Raw genomic sequence first — 23862 nt, 5'->3', positions numbered from 1 at the left:
GGAGAAGGTCCATGTAGAAGCAGAGCATGCTGCGAAGGAACAGGCAGAGCAGGAAGGGTGCGACTCCGAAGGAATTCAGAAGTCTCCTTCACCCCAAACGGAGGAAGAAGAGCGGTCAAAGTAGGGCGGCGAAGATCAGCAGGAGAGCACTCCCTTCCGAGTGAAGCGGTACAGGGAGCAGGAAAAGGAAGGATAACGAAAGAAGACGAAATCCACCAAGTCATCGTTATATCCGATTACCTTGACGGATGGCGACTTGGACGAAATCGATGACATGGTGCGGGATACTACCACAGAACTACTGCAACAGTTTGAATAACAACAAAAGCAGGCACTAAGCACCATCCAGAAGGATCTGGGCGAGCTGCAGATCCAGACAATGCGAAAACAGGAAGGTGTAGGATAGAGCAACGCTTCGTCAACTAGTTTGGCACCGGGGACCACTCAAGTAGCAGAGATGGTTCAATCATTGGATCTATGGTCAATCACGCTGCCTGATGGAGCTTTGAGTGCAGAGGTGACCACTGACAAGGATATTGTCATCTGCTTGAAGAATATTGGCCTCAACCTATCCACGCTCACCAGTGAGTTCCTTCACACACTGCAAGCAGGTGTGATAGCAGAGGTTAAGACCCGGGAGTAGCGCGCGCTAAGCCTGATCATAGAGTACAAAGTCAAGAGCGAACAGATGTTCGTGGAGAAATTAGCAGCGCTGGAGGCACATAAGAAAGTTCAGGTCAAGAATGACCAGCTTGCAGCCGTGTAGCCGAGGCATGCAGAACAGTCCCTGAACTGCATATCCCAGAGGAAGCATCATTGCAAGCGAAGACCAGGAAGTTAGCTGCAGGTGTGTGCAACGCGAAGACAAAAGTGGCCAAGGTTAAGTTTGAACTGAACCTGAAAATTACAGAGTTAGAGTTGAAGTCCTTCAACTCCGCTAGAGGTTAGAGAATAGCGCGAAGCCACTATGAAGGATGGAGTCGCAACAATGGATGCCGTGGTGGTGGATTGTACCGTTCTTTTCGAGCAATCCATGGAGGTAGTGATGGTGCTACAGGAAGATCCTGACCTATAGAGGTTAAACACTGAAGCCTGTGAATTGCAGCAGCAGTATGATGAAGCGAGAGCGACGGCGCGCACCGCTGCTATAGCACATCGATTAGCCAAGCTGCATGAGGAAAAAAAGTTGCTTGAACAGGTGGAAGTAGCGTAGAGGAAAGAGGCGGTCCTCAAGGCTAGATTGGGGCCTTGGCTAGATGAGGCTTATGTTATCTTTGCCAACATTGAGGAGAAGTTGGCAAGCCTATATCACACGTAATAGAAGATCAAGGCAGACTGTGCAAGACCAGCAACAAAGAAGCTAGTGGAGCAGATCAAACATGTAGCCACGCAAAGCGCGACTGAGGTAGCAGTGGCACAAGTCAAGTTGGGGGTCTCTGCAGTAAGATCTCCATGCCAGTAGAGCGACTCGAGGGCGAGTCACGATATTTGTGTTGGGGGCCTATTGGGACAGGGTCCTCTAGGGTCAATTTTGGGGCAAAAGCCCATTTGGGGCAGAAAGCCCAAGTTTTGTTGTATAAAATGTAAAGTCTCTGCAAGTGTGGTCATGGACTGCATAGATAAAAAAGTGTTTGTGTCGGCTTTTTTAGATCCACCCATGGTCCGTGGACCATGGGATTGTATAAAAAGGAGAGTCTTAGAGATTCTAAAGCAAAAGTAGAAATGATGAAGACAAATATAATGGGTCAGTACAAGAAAGAACGAAGAAGTCTTAGAGTAGAAGAGAGGCTCTGCAGTTGTGTGCGTAGAGGCCTAGAGTAGAGTTTGCAACTGAGTGCGCAGACCCTTGCAGGTGAGTGCGTAGGATAGTCTTGAGTCTATATGCAGAACTGAAGCATCAATAAAGAGATTATTCCAGAAAATCTTGTGTTTTGTCTATTTTTTTCTATTACGAATGAATGTGCTTTTATGCTGTGATGAATGATGGGTTTATAAAATAATACTGTATTGATGCGTGACTTTACATGATTTATATTGTTATATGAACGTAAGTAATAATAACTGCTTACACGAAGAATATCTTGTTGCATGTTAAAGTTATCGAACACTTTAGTCGATCTGGGTAAATACAGAATTAGGAATAATCACAGAGGTGCGTAAGTGATTGATTCACCTGCTTAGGGTCCACAAAAGACAGTCGTAGACCTTCACAAAGGGCTAGGGTTTGGTTAAGGGAAGTTATATCAATAAGCCTTAAAGGCTTATCGATCTATGCGAAGGCAGCTTTAGGGCATAAAACGACATTACACTAATCTCTATGTGCAGAAACTTGGTTCCAACATCCCCCCATACTGCTTCAGGTGAGACTTCAGTTCGCGCTCTGTGGGTTGATGCCAAAAGGGCCAGTAGTGTAGGGATTTTTTTGGCAAAACTAACTCTGAACTTGGGCGAGGACCCACTAAACCAACATAGGCCCAACCGCTTCATGACCTTTACTGAAATGAGGTTCTTTTGGCTTCCACTATAAAAAATGAACTGTAACAGAGAACCCTTCATCCACATCTGTGAGTGGAAGAGTCGCTGCCCCTCCTCTTGATCTTTGGGATCAATCTCCTAGAGCTTGGTGGTGGCAACAGTGGCACTGGGCTCCGCGTTAATAATTTGCTTCCATTTGTCGTTCCCCTTATCGGGTTCTAACTCAGAGTCAGAAAATGCATCTGATTCGGAAGCTTTCAGCTCGATCACCAGTGACTGCTTGGCTTGACAATCACTTGTGTTGTGAGTGGGGCTCTTATGGAACTCACACCATTTCCCTGTGTCCTTCTTTGTCTTTGTGGTATTTTTCTTTGCTTATGGCTTCGACGGGTTGTCTTGGCTTGCCCTGCTTTACCTTTGCCTTTTGTTCTGTGGTTTAGGGGCGCCTTCTTTCTTTAGAATCACAGACCCAAAGCCTTGCTTCTTCTATTTAAATTTATGCTCGATCTTGACAGTGTATCGATGGGCGGTTCCAAGCGAGGAGATGTCCATGAACTCCATATCTTCCTGGATGTACTTGTGTAGACAGTTGCGGTACCTGAGTACCAAATGCCGCTCAAAATCCTTGATACCCAACTTCATGCGAAGGGTATGAAAAATATTTATGAACTTTGGCACTTCTTGGTACCTTCCCTGCCACAACATGGTCCACTTTATGTATTTATCTTCATATCTCCTGACAGGTTAATATTGTTCCTTGATGGTGTCTTGAAAAGAATTCCAAGTGGGTGCGATTGAAAACAATGAGGATTTTGTCTTGTCCTTCTGTTCACAGTAGGTTTCCCACCAATCCTTGACATGGGGGCGGCTTTAAGGCGTGAAAAAGTAATCTTTTCCTGATTGGAAAAGTCATGAACTGAAAGATATCCTTCCAACACATTTAACCATATATCTACGACTTTCGCAACTATATTTCCTTCAAATATGGGAATGTCAAAGTTGACTTGTTCCTTAAAGGGAGTGGTATTAGAGGAAATTTTAGCCTAAAAGTGCCCATGAAATTTTCACGTAATTTCCATATCATAATATGTAAACCAATAAAAATCCTTTAAATTTAAAATGAGGTACATGTAAATATTCTGGAGGGAAAATAAGAAAAAACTATTTTTTTTAATTGTATTTTTAACTTATCTCCTTATAGGTTTACTCAAATTTAAAATTTAGAGACACACTAAATGCAAACTTAAATTCTGCATCCAACGAATACCCATCATGCATACTTTTGAGAAGACCAACATTGATAAAATATGAAGACATATTAAAAAAACATGTTCAACATTTTTTTAATGTACCTTCAATTTTTATCAATGTGGGTCTGCTCAAAAGTATGCATGATGGGCACTCATTGGATGCAGAATTTAATTCAACATCCAATGAGTTTCTATACCTGAAATTTGAGTAAAATTATAACGACTTAAGCCAAAAATACAATTAAGAAAAATAGTTTTCTTCTTTTCCCTCCAAAATCCATAACTCTTATTTTATTATTTTTCCTTAGGAGGCCACTTTTAGGTTCAAATTTCCTCTAAGGTGCCTCCAGAGTGGCTGCTGAAGATGCCTTTCCTGTGGGTAGCCGTCAAAGGATCTCAGAAAATTTATCCATGATCGCGTTCCTCTCTCGCTGGAGGTCTTCCTCAAGCAATATTTTGAAAGGATATCCTACTCCATCGTCTCTCTTTTCTTCTGCCATGGGAGGCCATTAGGGTTCGCAAGGCTAGTCTTACAAAGGTTCAACCAGTTCGAGCCTTAACTCCTTATACCCTGACCTTGTTGGATATGCAAAGCAAAACAGAGAAAGTGCAGACTGCTCTGATACCATCGATCTAGACTTATACATGAACGAAACTGATTACGGATACGAACATAAACATCGAGATGCAGGAAAAATAAAACTTCATCTCATTAATATCAAAGAACTGAAATATGCTTACATATAGAATGGAAATAAACTATCTCGGGCGATGGTAGCTTCTCTCTGGGAGGAGATGTGGCGTTACATGCCTCTAAATTGTGTTACAATGAGGCTCGATGGCCTTTTTAACATTGAGAAACCATAAACATCCAAAAACCTAACCCTAGGAAATGAAGTGCCAAAAGCGTTGGGGTAAGTTGGAACGTCAACTTCTCGGGGTCATAACTGTGGCATATGATCGCCGTTTGGCTATCATAATATCTTGTTTCAAAGATCTCAAAGAGGAGGCCGAAAAAAATAGGCGACTTGGATTGCCATTTTCTAGTCTCTTCATTTTCCCTAAAAATGTCTTTTAGTCCCTCAAAACGGCTCCAAAAGTTTAGCACCCAAAAACTGCCAAAAATAGTAAGTTGTGCTACAATTAAGGAAAATGAAAATAAATAATGGCGGTGGTCCAAGTGGAATAGACGAGTGGCCACCAATATCCACCTAGATCATGGTGACTCAAGGAGAAAAGTCGAGATCCTGGGATAACATAGTAGGCCACTAGAGGGGCCTAGTATCATTGTGGTATCAGAGCATTATCATATAAATATTGTAGCCAACAAATGTTGTGGCTATCAAGGAGGAGAATACGCTGGACCATAAGGTAATACATTCTCTGTTTAATTTAATATAGACTGACAACTTAATGTTAAAAATACGGGACATAGAAGACAAGAGATAGGCAAAGGAAGTTTCCCGAGAGGACGCACACAATACCAGATTTCAAAAAGGACCAGGCTTGGGAGGATACATCAAGAGACCTACTTAGAAGAAGAAACAACATAGAGGAAGAAATTCTCAACAAGGAATAGAGTTGGAAGAATAAAAGAAAACCCCAGCCAAGTGAAGAGTTGCAAGAGATATTGGGAAGAAACTCTGGCAGGTAATTAGTCATTAAAATGTTTAAATCATGGCAAGCAAACTGATAATTACAAGAAGAAGTAGATGTGGGTAATATAACTACAACCAACAAGGAGCTGTAAATAGTTAGCAGCATTCTCAGAAGAGGTGGCGAAGAACCCTCATAACAAGAGAGCCTATTGAAGAAGAAAACCCAGTTGTGGTTGGAAAGAAAAGGGGACAGAGGAGGTCCTCAAGAGAAGAGAACAAAAGGTGTTCTCAAGACATGAGAAATGTACAACAGAAGCTAGAGAAGAGCGAAGGGTGCTAAATAGGTTCCAAAGGAGGGAACAAGGGACACCAACAATCAGGTGAAGGAGTGGTGTTAAGGTAATAAGCAATGGAGAAGACTTGTTACAAGGGCTTGTCTGCAGCTCACAGTGAGCAAGTGAAAGCTCACAAGTAGGGAGGAAAGGATATGGCTACTGATGGCCATAATCAGGGTTGAAGAAAAGCCACAACGGAGGAGAAAATGAGGCCAAGAGGAATGGCATGCAGAGTAAATTAATCCAAGAGGAAATTTATGAGATATCTGAGTTGAAAGAGAGGCTCAAATTTGTGGAGATGATGTTGGAACGAGAAGACTAGAGACAGATATTGGACCTGAGGAGGAGGTACAAGTTTCTTGTCAGACAAAATGGTTTCAAGAGGAATTGACCTAAGAGGCTAGGGAATGAATTTAAACACTTGTTAAAGGATTCAATAAGAGAAGAAGAGATCAGAGTAGTTGAACTTAAGGCTAGAGCAATTCACACTTGTGAACCAATGAGAAGTGACATTCTTAGAGAAAAAGATAATAAGGGACTAGGTCTAAAAGTCTCATGGACTGCATCAAAATTTCATAGCAGTAGAAGGAGATGCAAGAGGAGGAGGTTGATGAGACAAAAATCGAATGTCTCAGGGATTGTGGAGAAAGCTAGATGGAAGAGCTAGTAACATAAATACTAGAGGTGGCTAGATGGCCTTTTTTTCTTTAAGGTGGGTGAACTTTATGTGAATAAAGACCAAGGTAATGGACCAGATGTCCAACAGAGAAGAGAAGGTGCATGGGCTTCCTCGCAATACCAGAAGCAAGCAGAGAAAGATCGAAAGTGTCATGGACCATGGCAAATGTCTAGAACAACAAATCTCACTAGGAGCGTTTGTAGAGGCTCCAAAGCCTCAAATTGTTTAAGCTAATGTGTTTTTTTCTTTTGCAGGTCATGAAGACCATGAAGGAAGATAGTAATTACAAAATATCATGAAAGAAGGAACGTTATGGAGTTGCATTTAGGTGACAAAGGCAACAATAGTGTTCCAAGAGGGACATCTCTGCAATTGTATGAGATAGATATTGGACAAGGTTTGGGTGAAGCACCCATGGAGCATGATGAAAAAATTGAGTTGTTGGAAGAAATACAGTAAGATTTTGATGGAGGAGAATAGATGACAGAGGATGAGACTGAAACTTTATTCGAGATTAATTATGTTGATTTGTCTAATTCTTTGGAGGGAAGGATAATTGATTTAAAGGTATGCACCCAACATGCTAAGCTAGAGTTGGAAGGAATTGTAACTGAAAATTGTGGACTACAAGAGTTGGATAAAGGGTTTGCAGCCATCCGACAAAGAGAATACCATGAGTAGAAGTTGAATCAAGGAGAGAATTCAGATCAACATGGGAATTGGGTACATAAATTTTAGATGAGGTCCGAGAGCCACACATTTTTAAATCTAACAAATTATATGTGAATACAGGTTCCAATATTAATGAAGGAGGACAACCACACACAACAACCACAATATCCTACCAAGGCATTGAAGGAAGAAGGGAACTGGAATCTATCATAAATCAGGAGACAACCATGTCTCATAAAATCCACTAGGAGAAAGGACTGTCGAAGAGGATAGCAAAATATCCCAGAAGGCCTCGTGTTTAAAACTAATATATTTTATGTAAACACATATTTCATTGTACCAAAGGTTTAACAATGTCCAAGAGGATGGAGAACATGGAAATATATTCCAAAGAGATTGAAATTGGTCTGTTAAGGAAAAAGAAATTCAGGAAGTCTTTAACTAGTTGAAGGATACTCTGATCAACATCTTGACATGGAGAGAATATGCTCGTACGATCTTGTTGAAGACGAAATTATAATGCATAGAAGTTGCATGGAAGAAGCAACAACACAATGGTATTGTTGGGCCTTGAAATTGTCACACTTCCATTACATTTTCACTTATATTTCCATATTGTCATCTTCACTCCACCTCTATTTCATTACATTCACCTCCATTTCATTACATTTACCTTACCATTATCATTATTGAGTCACATTTATGTTTTTCCAAACTTTATTAATTCTTAACATTTTTATGTGAATTTATGGTTAAAAATTAGAAAATAATGTGCATATGCTTATACCTAACAAGTGGGATAAGATTGTTGACATATGTAGGCCAAAAGGAAGCTTCTAAAAGACCCTTATGTGGCCTCCCAAAACTAAATTCGAATTTGAGTGGAGAAGATCATGGGATCAGGAGAATATGTGTCTCATTTCCTATTTGTATTGAAACTCTAAGAAAACATGTGTCTTATCATTTTCTATTTTGATTGTAACTCTAGAGATATGGGAAGAGATTCATGGACTCTCATTAATGAGATATCTTCTCATCTTTTTGTATAAATAGGGGAAGTTTTCACCTATCATTTTCATATATAAAATTGGAGTTATGCTCAAGCTTTGAATAAAGAATTAGATTGTGGCACCTTACTCATGAATGTTCCTTCATTTTGACTTGGTTTTGCTTACATATGGAGCATCTCGATTTACCATCTCTCACACTTTTAGATCATCTACCTAAAATGTGTGAGATTTAATTGCTTTTATAGATTAAAGTTCATTTTCTTTCTTAGTATTAGTTTTAGAATGACTGTGTAATCTTTCTTTTTCTAAAAACATTTCAATATGAAATATTTATGTATTTTCCAATTGGATTAAGTTTGAGGCAAGAGCTCATAGTTATTTAGTTTCCTTTCATGTTCTTTTATTTACTTTTTTAGATCAAATTATCAATTCATTGTATAATTGAATAAAAGATCGGGCCAAGAAGGTGACTTCAAATTGGGTGATTGAATGTTCAACCTATGCAATCATTGAGCTTTACTTTTTCGTGCTTTTATATTTGCTTTTAAGATCCTCATTTAATTGAATTAACTGATATTCCTAAATATCATTCTAAGAAATTGATTTAATCATATTTCAATATTGAATGGTTGAATATTTAATACATGCAATTACTGAGTTATTTTCTACACACTTGACTTGCTTTTCTAGGACATTAAAAGTTAAAGTATAAATAGTTGCTTACACATCATCTCAAGAAGGTATACATTAGTTGTTTTTTATTTCACAGGTTAGCTGAATTTCATTTTCATTATTTGATTTCATAGATTAGATGAATTGGTTTTCGTTATTTTGTAGTTAGATTGATCTAAACTGAAAGACAATTTCTAGCACATACAGTGCACACATGCAACACAAGTTTATGAAACCCCCGGGTTGACAAATTAAATGACAAGCAATCACTTTGCCCCAACATTTTGGCACCACTGTCAGGGAAGTGTGCATAGGAACTAGCTTTCAATTTAGAGTGTATTTTATTTGTTTTTGTTTTTACTAACCATTTATGGACAAAGGATCTAGAATGTAGCCCAAAGACTACATTGAGGAATGATATCAAGAAGCGGTTACGCCACAATATTCATCAATTCTTCAAGAAATCCTTGCGGCAAATCGAAAGGTCAAGTCGATTTCGCATATCCTTACAAACAATCAGGTACATTTTTCAAGTTGGGATATGAGCATTTCAAAAATTCTAATCCATAAATGGCTTCATTGGAAGCATGAATATACTTAAAAATATATATAAAAAAAAAAATTTTAGATAGGAAAAATAAAAATATTTTTTTGTAATTTTTAGGATAAATATGATGTTTTATGGTGCAGTAAGAACCATCCATCTACTAACCCTTGGCAGGAAATATTTGCAATAAAACAAATGATTGAGAACGAACGGAAGCGAAGATCACGAACAACAATTTAAGGTATGAGATCAATCATTTTTCATTTTATTTTTGCAAAATTTACAGAGGAATCGATTGATAAAATCTTGACTATGCTAACAAAATAAATCTCTCAAGTATGCTCTCCTTCTGCACTTCATGTGACCTGGAGGATCAGAAAAAGAAATTGTTTTGTTAGTATATCATAAAAATTATTTAGCTACAGAATGCAATTCTGCAGCTAATTTCTGTTTTCATGATTTGATTTAATTCAATTTGATTTTTCAATAAACTTAATATATATATATATATATATATATATATATATATATATATATATATATATATATATATATATATATATATATATCCAAATGCATTTTCTTTATTAATAAATTGTTTTGTTTAATGAAATATATATATGTATCTTTTTAAATTTTTGAAAATATAACATATATAATTTCATTAAAAAAAAAAAAAACAGACGACAATCAACCAAATAGTTCGACATATTAGAATATCTTGGAGATGGAAGAAAGCACTGGCCGATCTAATTAGGGAGAATTGAACCTATTGTCGAGCTTGCATTGAACAACCAAGATGAGGTTTCAAGAGTTGTATGCCCTTTTTAAACAAGCATCAAAAATTGTGGAAAAATGTATTACAATACGGAGCTGGGATGTTGTTTCTCGTCATCAAACCATCACGAAGATCTCCACTGTGACTAAAGATATCGACAAACATCTAGCAATGTCAGTTCTGGTGCACATGGTCCAATTTCAAGCACAAATTCGGAAGATCCTGGACGGAAACAAGTAGGTTATCGGCCAGAAGGAACTATTTCTGTTTATTAGTTTGCTTCGAAAAACCAACTAGATCTTTAAACTAGACTAGACCTGTGTTTGAAGCCGGTGCTCTGCTTTGGATTTCAAACCCTTGTATGTCCTGAAATCTTGAACACGAAGGGAGGCTGAAAGGCCATTGAAACTAATTGGAGAGGCGACACAGAACATAAGAAAAAAATCATGGTGGAAATAGATGACAAAGCAGCCCGTCTACACGTAGTTAGAGAGAAGATGTGGTTTCTCATAAAATTTCTGCAAGAATTTCCCAAGATGATCATGAACCAGTAGGCATAACCAACAGAAAACCTACAAATGAAAAAATCCAACCACAGCAATCGATTTTTGTTGCGGGAGCATCACAGAAAACGTAACTATTTTGACACATGATTTTAAAATGCGTTTTCTGAGCAAACCGAGGAAAATTAGAAAAATCCAAGACATGGGTTTTTTTGGGAACAGGGTGAATTAGGTAATCCAAAAATGGTTTTCTGAATTTCACAACCATTTGAGCGAATTTTATGGTTCTTTGGAGCCTTAATTTCCATATTGCGTGAGAAAAACGGATTTTCAGATTTAATGCACAGTTGCGGCCATGATCCGATTTCTCTGATCTTCAGGAGAAATATCCACCCATATATGATTTCCCTGGCTAAATTGTGCCAAGTCATCCACTGTGCATTGGCCTTGTTAATTTCCTCCGTTGAAGGAGCCACCGTGAGAGAGAAACTGGTGATGGTGCAGATAAGAATGTCGATGGTAATTCACAGCCGATGAAAATCCTATCTGGTGGTAGACGTGGTGATAATGTTGAGAGGAGTGGAATCCCTTAACATCCAGAAGTCCATTACATTGCATGTGCCACGTCTAAACATTGATTGTTCATGGTTATTACAGACAGACAATCTCAGCGCAAAATAAAATCAAATAGGATTTTGAGTTTTTTTATATAGATAGTTGCAGTGACTCATAAATGAGATTTAGTTTCTTCAGTATTTTTGTTGATCTTGCTCGTCAGTTTTAATGGACCCCTGCACTTGTTTTGGCAAGTTGCAACAATATCTTTTGTTGCAAACTTTCATTATTAATGTTGATATTCTCATCTAATGGCTATATCTTGTTGATGGTTTTTGGATATTTTCAAAAAAAAAAAATTGTGATGATTAATACATATGCAATCAATTTATTGAAGCAATTTATAAAGTGAAAAATACTTGCGAAATTTGATTGAAACAATTTTTTTTTACAAGTACTTTTTCATATTTTTGCCGCTTCAAATATTTTTGACAGCATGTTATTTTTGCACCACAAATGACGATTCAATAATGGCTTGCAAAACAATTGGAAAATTATTTAGATGATTTATGAATATTTGGCATTAATATTGTTGCTATGTATTTTTCTATGAAGTTTTAACTTGCAAAGCACAACAAATCTTTGTGATGCTAATCGTTTTACTGAGCACAGTGCATGTAGTCATCTGACAACAGGGAGTTAATTTATTTTTCATGGTTATTTCTTAAAAATGGATTGTTATCGATATCTTGAATTGGACTGAATATAACACTTTTGATTTTCCTTAGTCTGTTTCATTTGACATTTTGTGTAAGAATCAGAAAGGAACTGATCATTTCTTTTTGAACATACTTATGTTCTTTATGTCAAGTTTTTTGCAGGTTTGGGATGATCGAATGATCATTGAAGAAAACTAATTGTGCACACAATTGGTCTTCAAATGACCGATTCCATGAGAAACATAAGAACAAGTCTATGTCCTTATCCATCAAAACCATTACCTTTCCTCCCTTTTGAATTATAAATCCAACCAAGCAATTCAAAGCAAGTCACAGTCATTTTTCCTAGCAAAAGTCAATTGTTCATTTTCCTTTATTCACATACACTTTCCGCCTAACCCGCAAATAAAAGCAAGAAGCTCACTTACATGCTTATTGTCCATTGTCATCATTATTTTCCATTGTCATCTTCCATTTTCATTTTTCCTTTCCTATTCTTTTTCATTTTGCAAATAAACCCTGCTTCAATGCAAATTATTGAGTCCATAGTTCTTTGAGTCTAAAATCCTTGCAAAAACACCTTGAGACTTGCATGCCTTAATGGCAAGTCCTCATACCGACGAACAATGGGAATACATCAATGTCCCTTGTTCATTAGATCTTCTAGATACTCGACAACAACAAAATTATTCGTACTTAGCAAGATGTGTTTGGGAATCTTGACTCTCATTGTCATAAATGGTGAGAGTGCTCGTGTTGACTAGTGGCATCCATTAATGGCCACTAAGCTAACAATTTCCTGCTATGTTCGACATCGAAACATTTATTCACATAGCAAGAATTGTGCCAATAAGTTTTGAAGACATGAAGACTATCATTTTTAGCATTTTGGAGCAAATGTAGAAGATATGCAGCTACAGAACCAGATGGCAGCTGTGGAATCAGATAGTAGCTGCAGAACCAAATAGCAGCTGCGGAATCAGACAACAGCTGCAGAATTAGATGACAGCTGCAGAATCAAATGGCAGCAGCAAAATCAACACTATTCCGCAGCAGATTCAACAAGTTTTAATAAAAGCAAATAAAAAGTCATCTTGACTCTTTTCTCCATGACTTGTCCAACCACTTGAAGAAGATTATGATCAGAATTTTGCAGCCACCACACATGCAACTCATCCATTTCTAAAGGGTAAGTTAAGGTATGTCATTTTCTAACTTTTTACCATAAAATTCCTTGAAAAGCTAGAATGATAATTTTTGGAAAAAAAAAAAAAAAACATTTCTCTTCCTCATCTCATAAAATTGTCAATATCATCAGTTGGGGGGGTACATTCATATTCATATTTTTCCATATTCATATCGCATTCAAAATCCAACATAATTTCAAAAGATATTAACTATTACATTATTGTTATGAGCATACAAAGACATGCCAAAAGTACTAAAAAAAGATAATTAGATACAAATACAATCATGGTTGTCACACAAGAACCAACTATGATGCAATCCAATAAAGATATACTTTGCAACAATAATCAAATTATCATTATGCAAAGTTCAAAGATAAAAAAATGAATGCAACAACAAAATATGGTTATAACACAAGAACCAACCATGTTGCAATTCAACTAAAAGATTTTGCAGAAGTATGAAGTTATCAAATGATATCATTCAAAGTTAAGCCAAAGCTCAATGATAAAAAAGAATTAATGTAATAGATTGCATGAGGACATGTAATAGCTTCAGTTGGGGGGTATGTTGGGCCTTGAAATTGTCTTTCACTTCCATTACATTTTCACTTATATTTCCATATTATCATCTTCACTCCACCTCTATTTCATTACATTTACCTTACCATTATCATTATTGGGTCGTATTTATGCTTTTCCAAACTTTATTAATTCTTAGAATTTTAAGTGAATTTATGGTTAAAAATTAGAAAATAATATGAATATGCTTATACCTAACAAGTGGGATGAGATTGTTGACATGTGTAGGTCAAAAGGAAGCTTCTAAAAGACCCTTATGTGGCCTCCGAAAACCAAATTCGAATTTGAGTGGAGAAGATCATGGGATCATGAGGATATGGGTTTCATTTCCTATTTGTATTGAAACTCTAAAAAGACACGGTCTTATCATTTCCTATCTTGATTGTAATTCTAGAGATATGGGGAGAGATTCATGGACTCTCATTAATGAGATGGCATCTCATCTTCTTGTATAAATAGGGGAAGTTTTCTCCTATCATTTTCATGTGTAAAATTGGATTTATGCTCAAGCTTTGAATACAGAATTAGATTGTGGCACCTTACTCATGAATGTTCCTTCATTTTGACTTGGTTTTGCTTACATATGGAGCATCTCGATTTACCATCTCTCACACTTTTAGATCAGCTACCTAAAATGTGTGAGATTTAATTGCTTTTATAGATTAAAGTTCTTTTGCTTTCTTAATTTTAGTTTTAGAATGAGTGTGTAATCTTTGTTTTTCTAAAAACATTTCAATAGGAAAGATTTATGTATTTTCCAATTGGATTAAGTTTGAGGCAAGAGCTCATAGTTATTTAGTTTCCTTTCATGTTCTATTATTTACTTTCTTAGATCAAATTATCAATTCATTGTATAATTGAATAAAATATCAGGCCAAGAAGGTTACTTCAAATTGGGTGATTGAATGTTCCATCTATGAAATCATTGAGCTTTACTTTTTCGTGCTTTTATATTTACTTTTAAGATCCTCATTTAATTGCATTAATTGATATTCCTAAAGATCATTCTAAGAAATTGATTTAATCATATTTCAAGATTGAATGGTTGAATATTTAATACATGCAATTACTGAGTTATTTTCTGCACACTTTACTTGCTTTTCTAGGACATTAGAAGTTAAAGTATAAATAGTTGCTTACACATCATCTCAAGAAGTTAACACTTCATAATTGAATGCTGGAGTAACCAAATATACATTAGTTGTTTTTTATTTCACAGGTTAGTTGAATTTCATTTTCATTATTTGATTTCATAGATTAGATGAATTGGTTTTCATTATTTTGTAGTTAGGTTGATCTAAACTGAAAGACAATTTATAGCACATACAGTGCACGCATGCTTCACAAATTTACGAAGCCCCCGGGTTGACAAATTAAATGACAGGCAATCACTTTGCCCCAACATTTTTGGTACCATTATGAAGTTTTTTAAAAAAGAACATGATGAAAGGACTGCTATGATTCTGGGAAGGAGGCAGAGGATGCTACCAAGGGATGAAGAAGAGGAGGAGAGTAATGAGACTAGTTTGTCTGATAAATTTTCTTTTATTTACGTTCAAAGAATACAGAGCAACAAACAATGATATAAAGTTTCCAACAATTTGGGATTCTACATTCTATATAATATTATAGGGATGCAGGAAGTTGGAAGCCATATGATGAAGTGGAGATAGAGTCAATGAATATATTAGTGGGGATGATTGGTACTAGAATTATGGATTGGCATGGAAGAAATAACATGTACCAGCGAGAGTGTAGATTGGACATGAAGGTTGAGGAACTCACGAAGTTGATGAAGAAGATACATGGAGAGAAGTAAAATGATGAGAAAAGATTAATTTACTTTAGTACTTGGATGATTTTGGAGGATTGCAACAATATGGAAGACATGAAACAATTATAAAATAAAATCTAGGATCATGGAAGAAGGAGGACAATAGCCATTAAGAACAAGCAACTGACTGTGCAATATTTTCCCAGCAAAGTGAGTGGCATGTTGCAGAATTATGTGTGGGATCCTGACAGTCTGAAACCAAAGTTGGAAAAATAAGGAAACTATGCATATGCACAACAACACCATTTTTTTGGGACTATTGTAGCTTTTTTCTATCTCTTGTCGCACAATTTATTCAAAAGATATAGAAGCCTCGTAGAGACAGCCTATGGGTTGATAGGAGACTAGTGCCTAGGGAATTCAAGAGGGGTGATTTTGAAGATTGTCTAAGGGTGTTTTGTTTCACTCCATATGTCACGTAATTGGAAAAGGGATAATTCGAGGCTTGGCTCAAAAGTCCTTCATCAAGGTAAACTCAAGCAAACACATAGATCTAAATACTCGAGGGTAAATATGGCTAATATCAAAGAGAAATGTCTTGCTTCTGGTAGTTGACACACAACAATAGGAAGCTTAACGTTGTTGTTGTACTATAGATGAACAAGAAGAAGGAAAGGAGGGGAATTGATGCAGAGGGCTGGATAAAACACAAAATACTAAGCTACAATATCCAGCAGAAATATGGAAGAGTGAGGAGATGAAAATGAAGAAAGAGTAGAGTGTGAATTAAGTTCTAAAACTCTACACCTCATGAATACATTTGTCACCAATTAGCATAAATAAATTTGTGTTTACATGCAAGTACTGTTGCCTATCAGATAACACAAGTAAATATGTTGTTACAGAGGTACTTTTACTACTTAGCAACAAGCATACAACCATGAATGACAGGAAACCAACAACTTCATTACACGATTTCAGAGGAGGAAAGACATACATGAAGTGATATACAAAGGGGAAAACATACTGTGCATTGCTCCGATTGGAATCAACAAACCAATGTCATTAATCCTTGAAGATGGATTCCAAATCACTAGTCCATTGCATTTAGCAATTGTATCAGCCCAAGGACCTCATGAACAAGAAAATTGAACCAAAGTGGAACCACATAATTCCAGCCTCTTGGGTGCAGAATTATGAAACCTCATTTAAGTGTTTCTTCCATCTATTTATAAGGAGAGGTGGAGATTTGAACAACAGTTACAAAATATCTCAGCCGAGCTCCAGCTGTCTGATCGACTAGTTTTCTCGGCGTGCGATGGTTTTGCTACCATTACAATCGGATTTGATTCCATTCTTGAAAATGAAAAAATTACAAAATAATAGACAAAAGGAAAACTAAATGATGATTGAGATATCTCCCTACCATTCCTATGATCTCCTCTGATCAAGCCACATCTTTTCCATGATGTTCCTCTTCCATTACTCGACCGGTTCACTTGTCATTTTTGCCTTAATTGCTTGAATTCCCCACTTTCTAGACCTGGGAGTGATCAACTGTCAATTTCTTATCATAGTGCAGAATCAGATATCGACCAGGTAGTCCTTAATTGTCTGATTGCATGGAGCTCCACGCTGAGAAATTATATCTCAAGTGACCCGCACACTGCTTCTTAAGTCCCATACCTACATTTATCTCACTGAAGATGTGTGTCGAAGCACAAAGATGGCTTGTATCACTTCAAGGCAGACCCAACACTCATTCCTGCGAATTGTGGTCCTTGCTGCCTTGACCCAATGATATTTGATAGTTTCCATTACTCCTGAGACGAACTCCTCTGTTCCTGCATTCAATCTTGCAGTTGCCGAGTCATCCATCTCATAAATATCTATAACACTATCAGAGCCCAATATGTCCTGTATTATTGAAATAGTGTTATATCAGAGCTTTTACTCATCGAGACTTTTATTCTTAAAGACATTACGAAAACAGAGTTCTGATGTCCTTGGCCCCTTTTTTTTATCCCCTTTCTATTTTCCTCCATGGGACTAGGTGCAGTGACTGGAGGCTCAACCTTAAGGCGCTAGGGAATTTTGTTACTTTCTAGGGGGCGCTTTTCCTTTGTTAAGATCTTAGCACCCTTGGTTCTATAAGTTCTTCTCGACCATGTGCCAACCCTAATATCGAAGCCCCTGTATCGACACTTCTTCAATTGTCAACTGTTGTAAAGTGCCGACATGATTAAACTCTAATATGTCGACCTCTATGTGATGTCATCACTCCACGTGGCACTTCCTGAGTGGTGACATGTGTCACCCATATTCCCCCCTCTGGCACCTCAGAATGCCAAAATTTCCTACCAGGTGTCCTGCCGTATCACCACGTCATGTTGACGTCAGATTCCATTGTAGCTTTATCGGAACCAATCATATGGTGCCACGTGTCTTTATCGGAGCCAATCATATGCTGCCTATAGTAGCTTACCGGAACCAATAATACGTTGCCACGTGTCCTGCTAGAGGAGAGAGAACATGGCTCGTCCACCTTTGGTTTTGCAATGAAATCCTTTGTTAATCCTTTATTGGTGTTCCTGACAATTTTTAACACTATCGAAACTTTTTGAATATTGCAACTTTTAAAAGGTTTACACTTTTAGAAGTTATGATTCTTCGATTCGAAACTTTTTGAATATTGCAACTTTTAAAAGGTTTACACTTTTAGAAGTTATGATTCTTCGATTGCCGACGTTCCAATATTGCGATATTGCGATGCACCGATCTCCTCCGAGCTCCGATGTGTTGGACCTCCAACATGCAGGATCTCTGATATGTGATCACCGATATGCCAAGACCTTTGATATGCGATTGTTGATATCTATGATGCTCTAATGTTGCGATCTTCGATATCTCTGGACCTCCGATATTTTGGACCTTCCTAAGGTTTCAATCCTTGAACTTCAGCAGACCATATTTTTTGATCCAAGAGTTTTTTGGACTTCCACATATCACTGAAAAGGTTTTTCAGAGCACTTTCTAATGCAGAGGCTCCAATTTAGGCTTTAAGTCCTTCTACTGCTTGGAAAATGACTGAAAACTTCTCTGCTCGTTTACTCTTTGGATAGCTCGAAACACATTTTGCAGTAAGTGACAATAGGGACCCTAGAGGATTCAACATATTGACTAGGAGGTCAAACTTTTCCCACCATGGGAGTTTGATGCAGGAGTATCAGCGCTAGTTGTATGATTTTTTTTGTAAGCCCTAAAATGGTATATGTAAATTTCGAATAGAGTTTATTTGCTCATTTTAATTAAATGGATTTGTAATGGGGCCAACTATCCTAATTCTACAGGAATCTAGACTATCAATTGTTAGAATATTTGGAGGAGAGTCTTTGTAAATACTTAGAAGTGTCTAGCTTAGGTGTTGAGTAGTTTTGGAAATATTTCCAATTTCTTTTCCTAGAGAGATATTTTCTCCATCAATAAGAATTGTATATGTACATGATTTTTAGTAGATGAAAAGGGAGGTATTTCTATAGAGTGAGGGCAGAGAGAAGAAGCCCGAGAATGAAGAAAAAAAGCTCCGTGAAGTAGTGATGGAACTTCCTCTGTAAATACTCTCTTAAAGTTAATGGACTTGACATTATGTTATTGTGTTTAATTTCTTCTCTGTATGTGTTCTTAAATCTTGTCGTAGCTAAGTGCTTCTTTGTACCTCTGAGGTAAATGCTTAAAGTTGTTAGCGGTGACATAGGAGAATGACTCTACAATAGAGGTGACAAGGAGCAAAATGAAGGATTTCCATATCCCGTGAGACAACACTGATTCATTAGAAATGATATGAACATAGAGTTGAAATAAGTGTGAGAATTTGCTTCAAATCCCGAAGAACTAAAGTGTAATAGAATATTGTGCATCGGTGATAGTGTAGTTTCTTATGATGCAAGGGGAAAAGGAAACGAAATAGTTGTTTTGTCATTTGAGAGTTTTTCTGTTGCTTAAACTGATGATTTTAGGATCATTCATGTGGTTATATTCAATTGAATTATTAAACTTTGTGCAAGAAAGATGGACGTGTGTGAGGTGAACCTAGGGTAGTTGGTGTATTCTTAGCTAGTAGCTGAATTCATTGGTAAGCTTTGAATAATTTTTTTAGATGCATATGCGTAGGACCAAGCAAGATTTGCACATTTAAATCCCTTGTGGGGGATCCTATTATGAAGGCGAAATTCATGTTTTGAGACTGTCTTTACGTTTTTATTGAGTTGCGAGACTCTGCACTAATGAAATTTTTGTGAAGCGGATCCGATCACGTGAACAACAACAAGGTCTCAAATATAGTGAGGTCTTTGGGGTTAAGTGAAATGAGAGCAGCCAAAAGGGGAGAAAAATCTGAAACCTCGGCTAGTGGGACTGTCAGCCTTATTCGACCTTGGAGAAGTCGTTCGCAGGGTGGAAGGTCGGGGAAAAGAAATCTGACTCTCGACCGCAAGTCAGACTCACGAGGTCGACTTAAAATCTCAGTCCGCGCTCAACATATTTTTTCTTTGGTATGTTCAAGGTCGACCTTTCACCTCAAGTGGGAGCCAGAACCCAATCTCTTTGGAGTGGACCTCGCGAAAATCATACATGGTTTTGGCCTTTAACCCTTTAATCAAACAATTTCGATCTTGGAAAGGGTAACTTGCTACACATCATGAAGATATTTATACATGTAATATAAAGGAGCATATGAGGAGGATTGGGTTTAATTGGGAGCTATGCCAAAGACGAGAGGGAGGTCTTTGATTTTATAACAAGTATGCTTATCACCGCATGAAGATTTTAAGAGAAGAAAGAGGTGACTCAAGGAGCAAAGTCAAGGTCCTAGGAAAACATAGCAGACCACCTGTAAGACTTCTACCTGCTAAAAAAAAAAATTATTTACCCCTATTGACATTTACACATACATATACTATGCTTAGGGTAAATTATTCTTAGTCACAATGATAATATCAGCGTTTCACAAACATTACACCCACGGCATCATAACACATAGTCTTAGCACTTTATAATTGTTGTCCACGGTAATAATTTAACGTGCGCATTGTTGGTTAGGCGTATGCATGTATCGTTTACCATGGTATAATATAATGCTTGGTTGATTATTAATTTATGAAACCTTCCCGCAGTCTCGAGAAGTATCCAGGGAAAGCTTGGTTACACTTTCTATTATGGTTGAATGATTTGATGCGTTATTTAAGTCCTCGGCCTGCGGTTCTGCGATTGTCATTATTATATTCCACCCGTATACAAGGTTACCCGTGCCAACACTCCGTCAGCCAGGTCTGGTTTTCCGGGTTCGCTGGAGAGCTCACTTCCGATAACGTTTTCCGGTCACCAACTTGGCGTTCTGGAACCTGGGCTTTCCTAGGGTGTCCACCTGGCGTGCAACCAGCCAGCTGGCCTAAGCTGCAACCGGCCAGGACTGCTCCGATTACCAACGCTAAAGGCGGGACTTTATTGTGCCTGGTACTTGGCACGAATGACCCATGTGACAGCATTCATCGGAGAAATCCCGCGCCCATTTCAACGGTGGAGATGATGTTTTCCAGATCGACGGTTGTTATCTTTCCAGGTAAGGGTAATAGGTCTAAAGGGTTTCCCATGTCGCATTTGGCCATTGCAGATCATTTCCACTTTGACTCCCAGCCTTGGCAGGTCTCTGGCGATTGGAATTTCACCCGGCGCAGACCATTTGCATAACCAGCCGAGAAGGAGTTAGGGATTCACCCGTTGGCCATGGCCGCGGTAACATGCACTTCTTAATCCACAGTAAATGCTTCTTCATTTATGGTTTGGCGTTTTTGTTTTACTATGGTTTTAAATACTCATTTTTCCCTCTCCTTACAGGTGCGAGATACGGGTATCGAGACCTGCGCATGGTGGACACAACTCCGTCTGTTCTCTTCCGTTTCCTGGTAAGAGAATGCCGACGACTTATGTACAGAAAGTTTGTGGGTAACTCTGAAATTGGTTTCGGCCGACTTGATCGAGCTATGGTGTTTTCTTTTTTCTTCTTTTTTGTTCTGAGTCACTCCTTGAATGTGACTGTAACAGAGTCCCCGCTCTGGTTTTCACCGTGGCAAACTTGGGATTTGCCCAATACTGGGATATCGGTATTGTCCGTTCCGGACTGCGCTTGCTGTATTGTTTTTTTACCATGTATCTGATACAGGGCCGAGGGTTTTATCCTGAACATTTATGTTTTCATTTGGGCGGTTACAGCTATTTGTAATTTCTTGACTGGTTAATGTTTTATATGTATATGCATAACAAGGTGCTACGGTTTATAATGGATTTTGGGCTTCTGTCGGTTAATACCGAACTTTTCCTTTGACATAAGAATATTGTTGTTCACTGGAGACTTTCATTGCATATGCTGGTACTGTAGGACTTCTGTTAATTCCTATTTCTCGATTAGCAATATTATCTCCAATACGTACATGCTATGTTTACTTGTTATAAGTGGTTTATTATTTCACTTTGATGACTATTTGCCGGTTTCTCTACCCTGTCCATACCGGCCACGGCCGCCCATTTCACCGTGGGGTTCCGCAGTTAAATTGGAACATTGGCACAGGGTAGTCAAGATTCGGGTGTGGGTACAAGTTACCCTCCTTATCTCGTTAATGCATGACATTTAATTTTTCTAACTTCTGTATTCAACAGAAGAGACCTACAGCCACTATTTTCAGAGAATATTTCTATTAACACATGGTCTGTTTATTTTGTCGACCTGCTTTTGTTTCCTTGGATTCGAAGGAACTGCTCTGTGGAATCATATATATTTAGACTTCCATTTTATCATTTAATGTATTATCGTTTTTTATTGGAATCTCGTTTCTGTGATAGTTGTTTACGGAATTCTTTCCTTTTATCATTTACGCAGTATACTCGGAAATCATTTCCAGAGAAAGGGTCGTTGACCCTACTCTTTTCTGGTTTTCGTTTCTTCCTGTTGCACTATTCTTTCTTTATGGCAGTCATAAAGGAATTTCACTCCTTTCTAAGATTAATGTTTTAACATAATTCAAGTCTTTATTCTACTTGCATCTACCAAAAGATATTTTCTTTGTACAGTTTACAGTTCTCTGTTCTGTCATAAACTTTTTAATTCAATTGTCAGCATATACACAGACTACCAAGCTCTCTGTTGTACATACCTGTTCAGAGGCAAACCTCTTAGTGCGCTTGTCCAACCTCCCGACCTTAGGAGGGTCCTCCTCGACCTTCCACCCCCAAGCACCCTGCAAGATTCTTGCTATCTGCAACTCTTTGGCACTGCCAAAGTTACGCTATCTGGTCCTTACCAGACATAGCGGTTTTCCGGGAGTTCTCTGCTCCCAACATGCGCTATCTGGTCCTTACCAGACGTAGCGTTCGCTGCCAAATTGCAACTTTTCCAGAGCCTTGCTATCTGGTCCTTACCAGACGTAGCAACCTCTTTTCCTCTTTCTTTTACCATTAAGTATCCTTCCTCTATGAGGGCTCAACCGCCATCTGAAAGTAGTTAGGGTTTCTTCCCTTTCTGACAGATGTCATATTTTAGTTCTAATACCCCTCTGATGAGGAAGCTCTATAATCATTAGCAGTTGGTTTTATTTCCAAGCCACACTCGTTGGCAACCAAACAATTATAACTATAATTAATTGAAACAGTAACAACAATAATAATTATCCAGTTTTACCAAACATAACCATAACCAATAGTTAAATTTACTGTTTTTAATTTAAACACTAGCAATTAACTGGGGCGTTACACCACCAAAGGGGTTTAGTATCAGTTCTGATTGAAATAAACTTTTCTGCTTGGCTAAGAGCTTGTCTTTAAGTAAAAAGACACAAGGTAATGGCATATGACAGGCATTTTGCATCTTTATGAAGCACGTGAAGTAATGCTAGGTAACTTAGGTTATGAATCATCATGCATTAAACATGATTGTCTCACATATTGGTTTGACAACTTAATTACAATAGATATTCCCAACTTATAAATATAAATAAATTTGGAATCTTAATTTAGAATAATAAATTTAATTTAAATTTTAAGAAAATAGATACTATAAAATCAAGTGCAGGTTTCAATAACCAAAATACCCACAGCATAAATCTTAAAACCATCATAATTTTTTAACCTATGCAATATTTTCGTAAATAAAATTTCAGTTATTAAATTCACTTTTATTTAAAATTTATTTTTACACTTAAATTAATTTAAACTAATTTATTAAAAAAATCCATTCAAAATGATAAAAATTATATATGGTAAATCCTAAAGATATACTCAAACCAATGCTACGGAAGCTTCAGTTCATAAACTTATCCAAAATAAAATGATTGGATAACAACGATAAGATGGTTTTAAGCTTATCCAATATAAAATGATACGATAAAAACGAAAAAATGGGTTGAGTGCACGGTGTCCATATACAACCTCGTTTCCTTAGCCGCGTTCTACCGAGGCCACTACTTAGCCAGTACGTTT

General features: G+C 37.5%; 1 protein-coding gene across 1 annotated transcript in view; it reads left to right on the top strand.

Moving 5' to 3' along the window:
* Window positions 1-457: 457 nt before the first annotated feature.
* The window catches only part of LOC149160832 (uncharacterized), a 36170-nt gene continuing 12765 nt past the window's right edge, over window positions 458-23862 (top strand). The window contains exon 1 of the mRNA XM_089434718.1: window positions 458-611. Within this exon, the coding sequence (XP_089290844.1) occupies window positions 458-611 (154 nt within the window). The remainder of the gene's footprint in view (window positions 612-23862) is intronic.

This window comes from Pinus tabuliformis, chromosome 5_2 (genome assembly GCF_031772625.1).
Source record: "Pinus tabuliformis cultivar Carrire ecotype Pingquan chromosome 5_2, CPIR1, whole genome shotgun sequence".
NCBI classification, from domain to species: Eukaryota; Viridiplantae; Streptophyta; class Pinopsida; order Pinales; family Pinaceae; genus Pinus; species Pinus tabuliformis.
The sequence above is the reverse complement of the archived record's forward strand: the minus strand, read 5'-3'. Positions and strand labels throughout refer to the sequence as shown.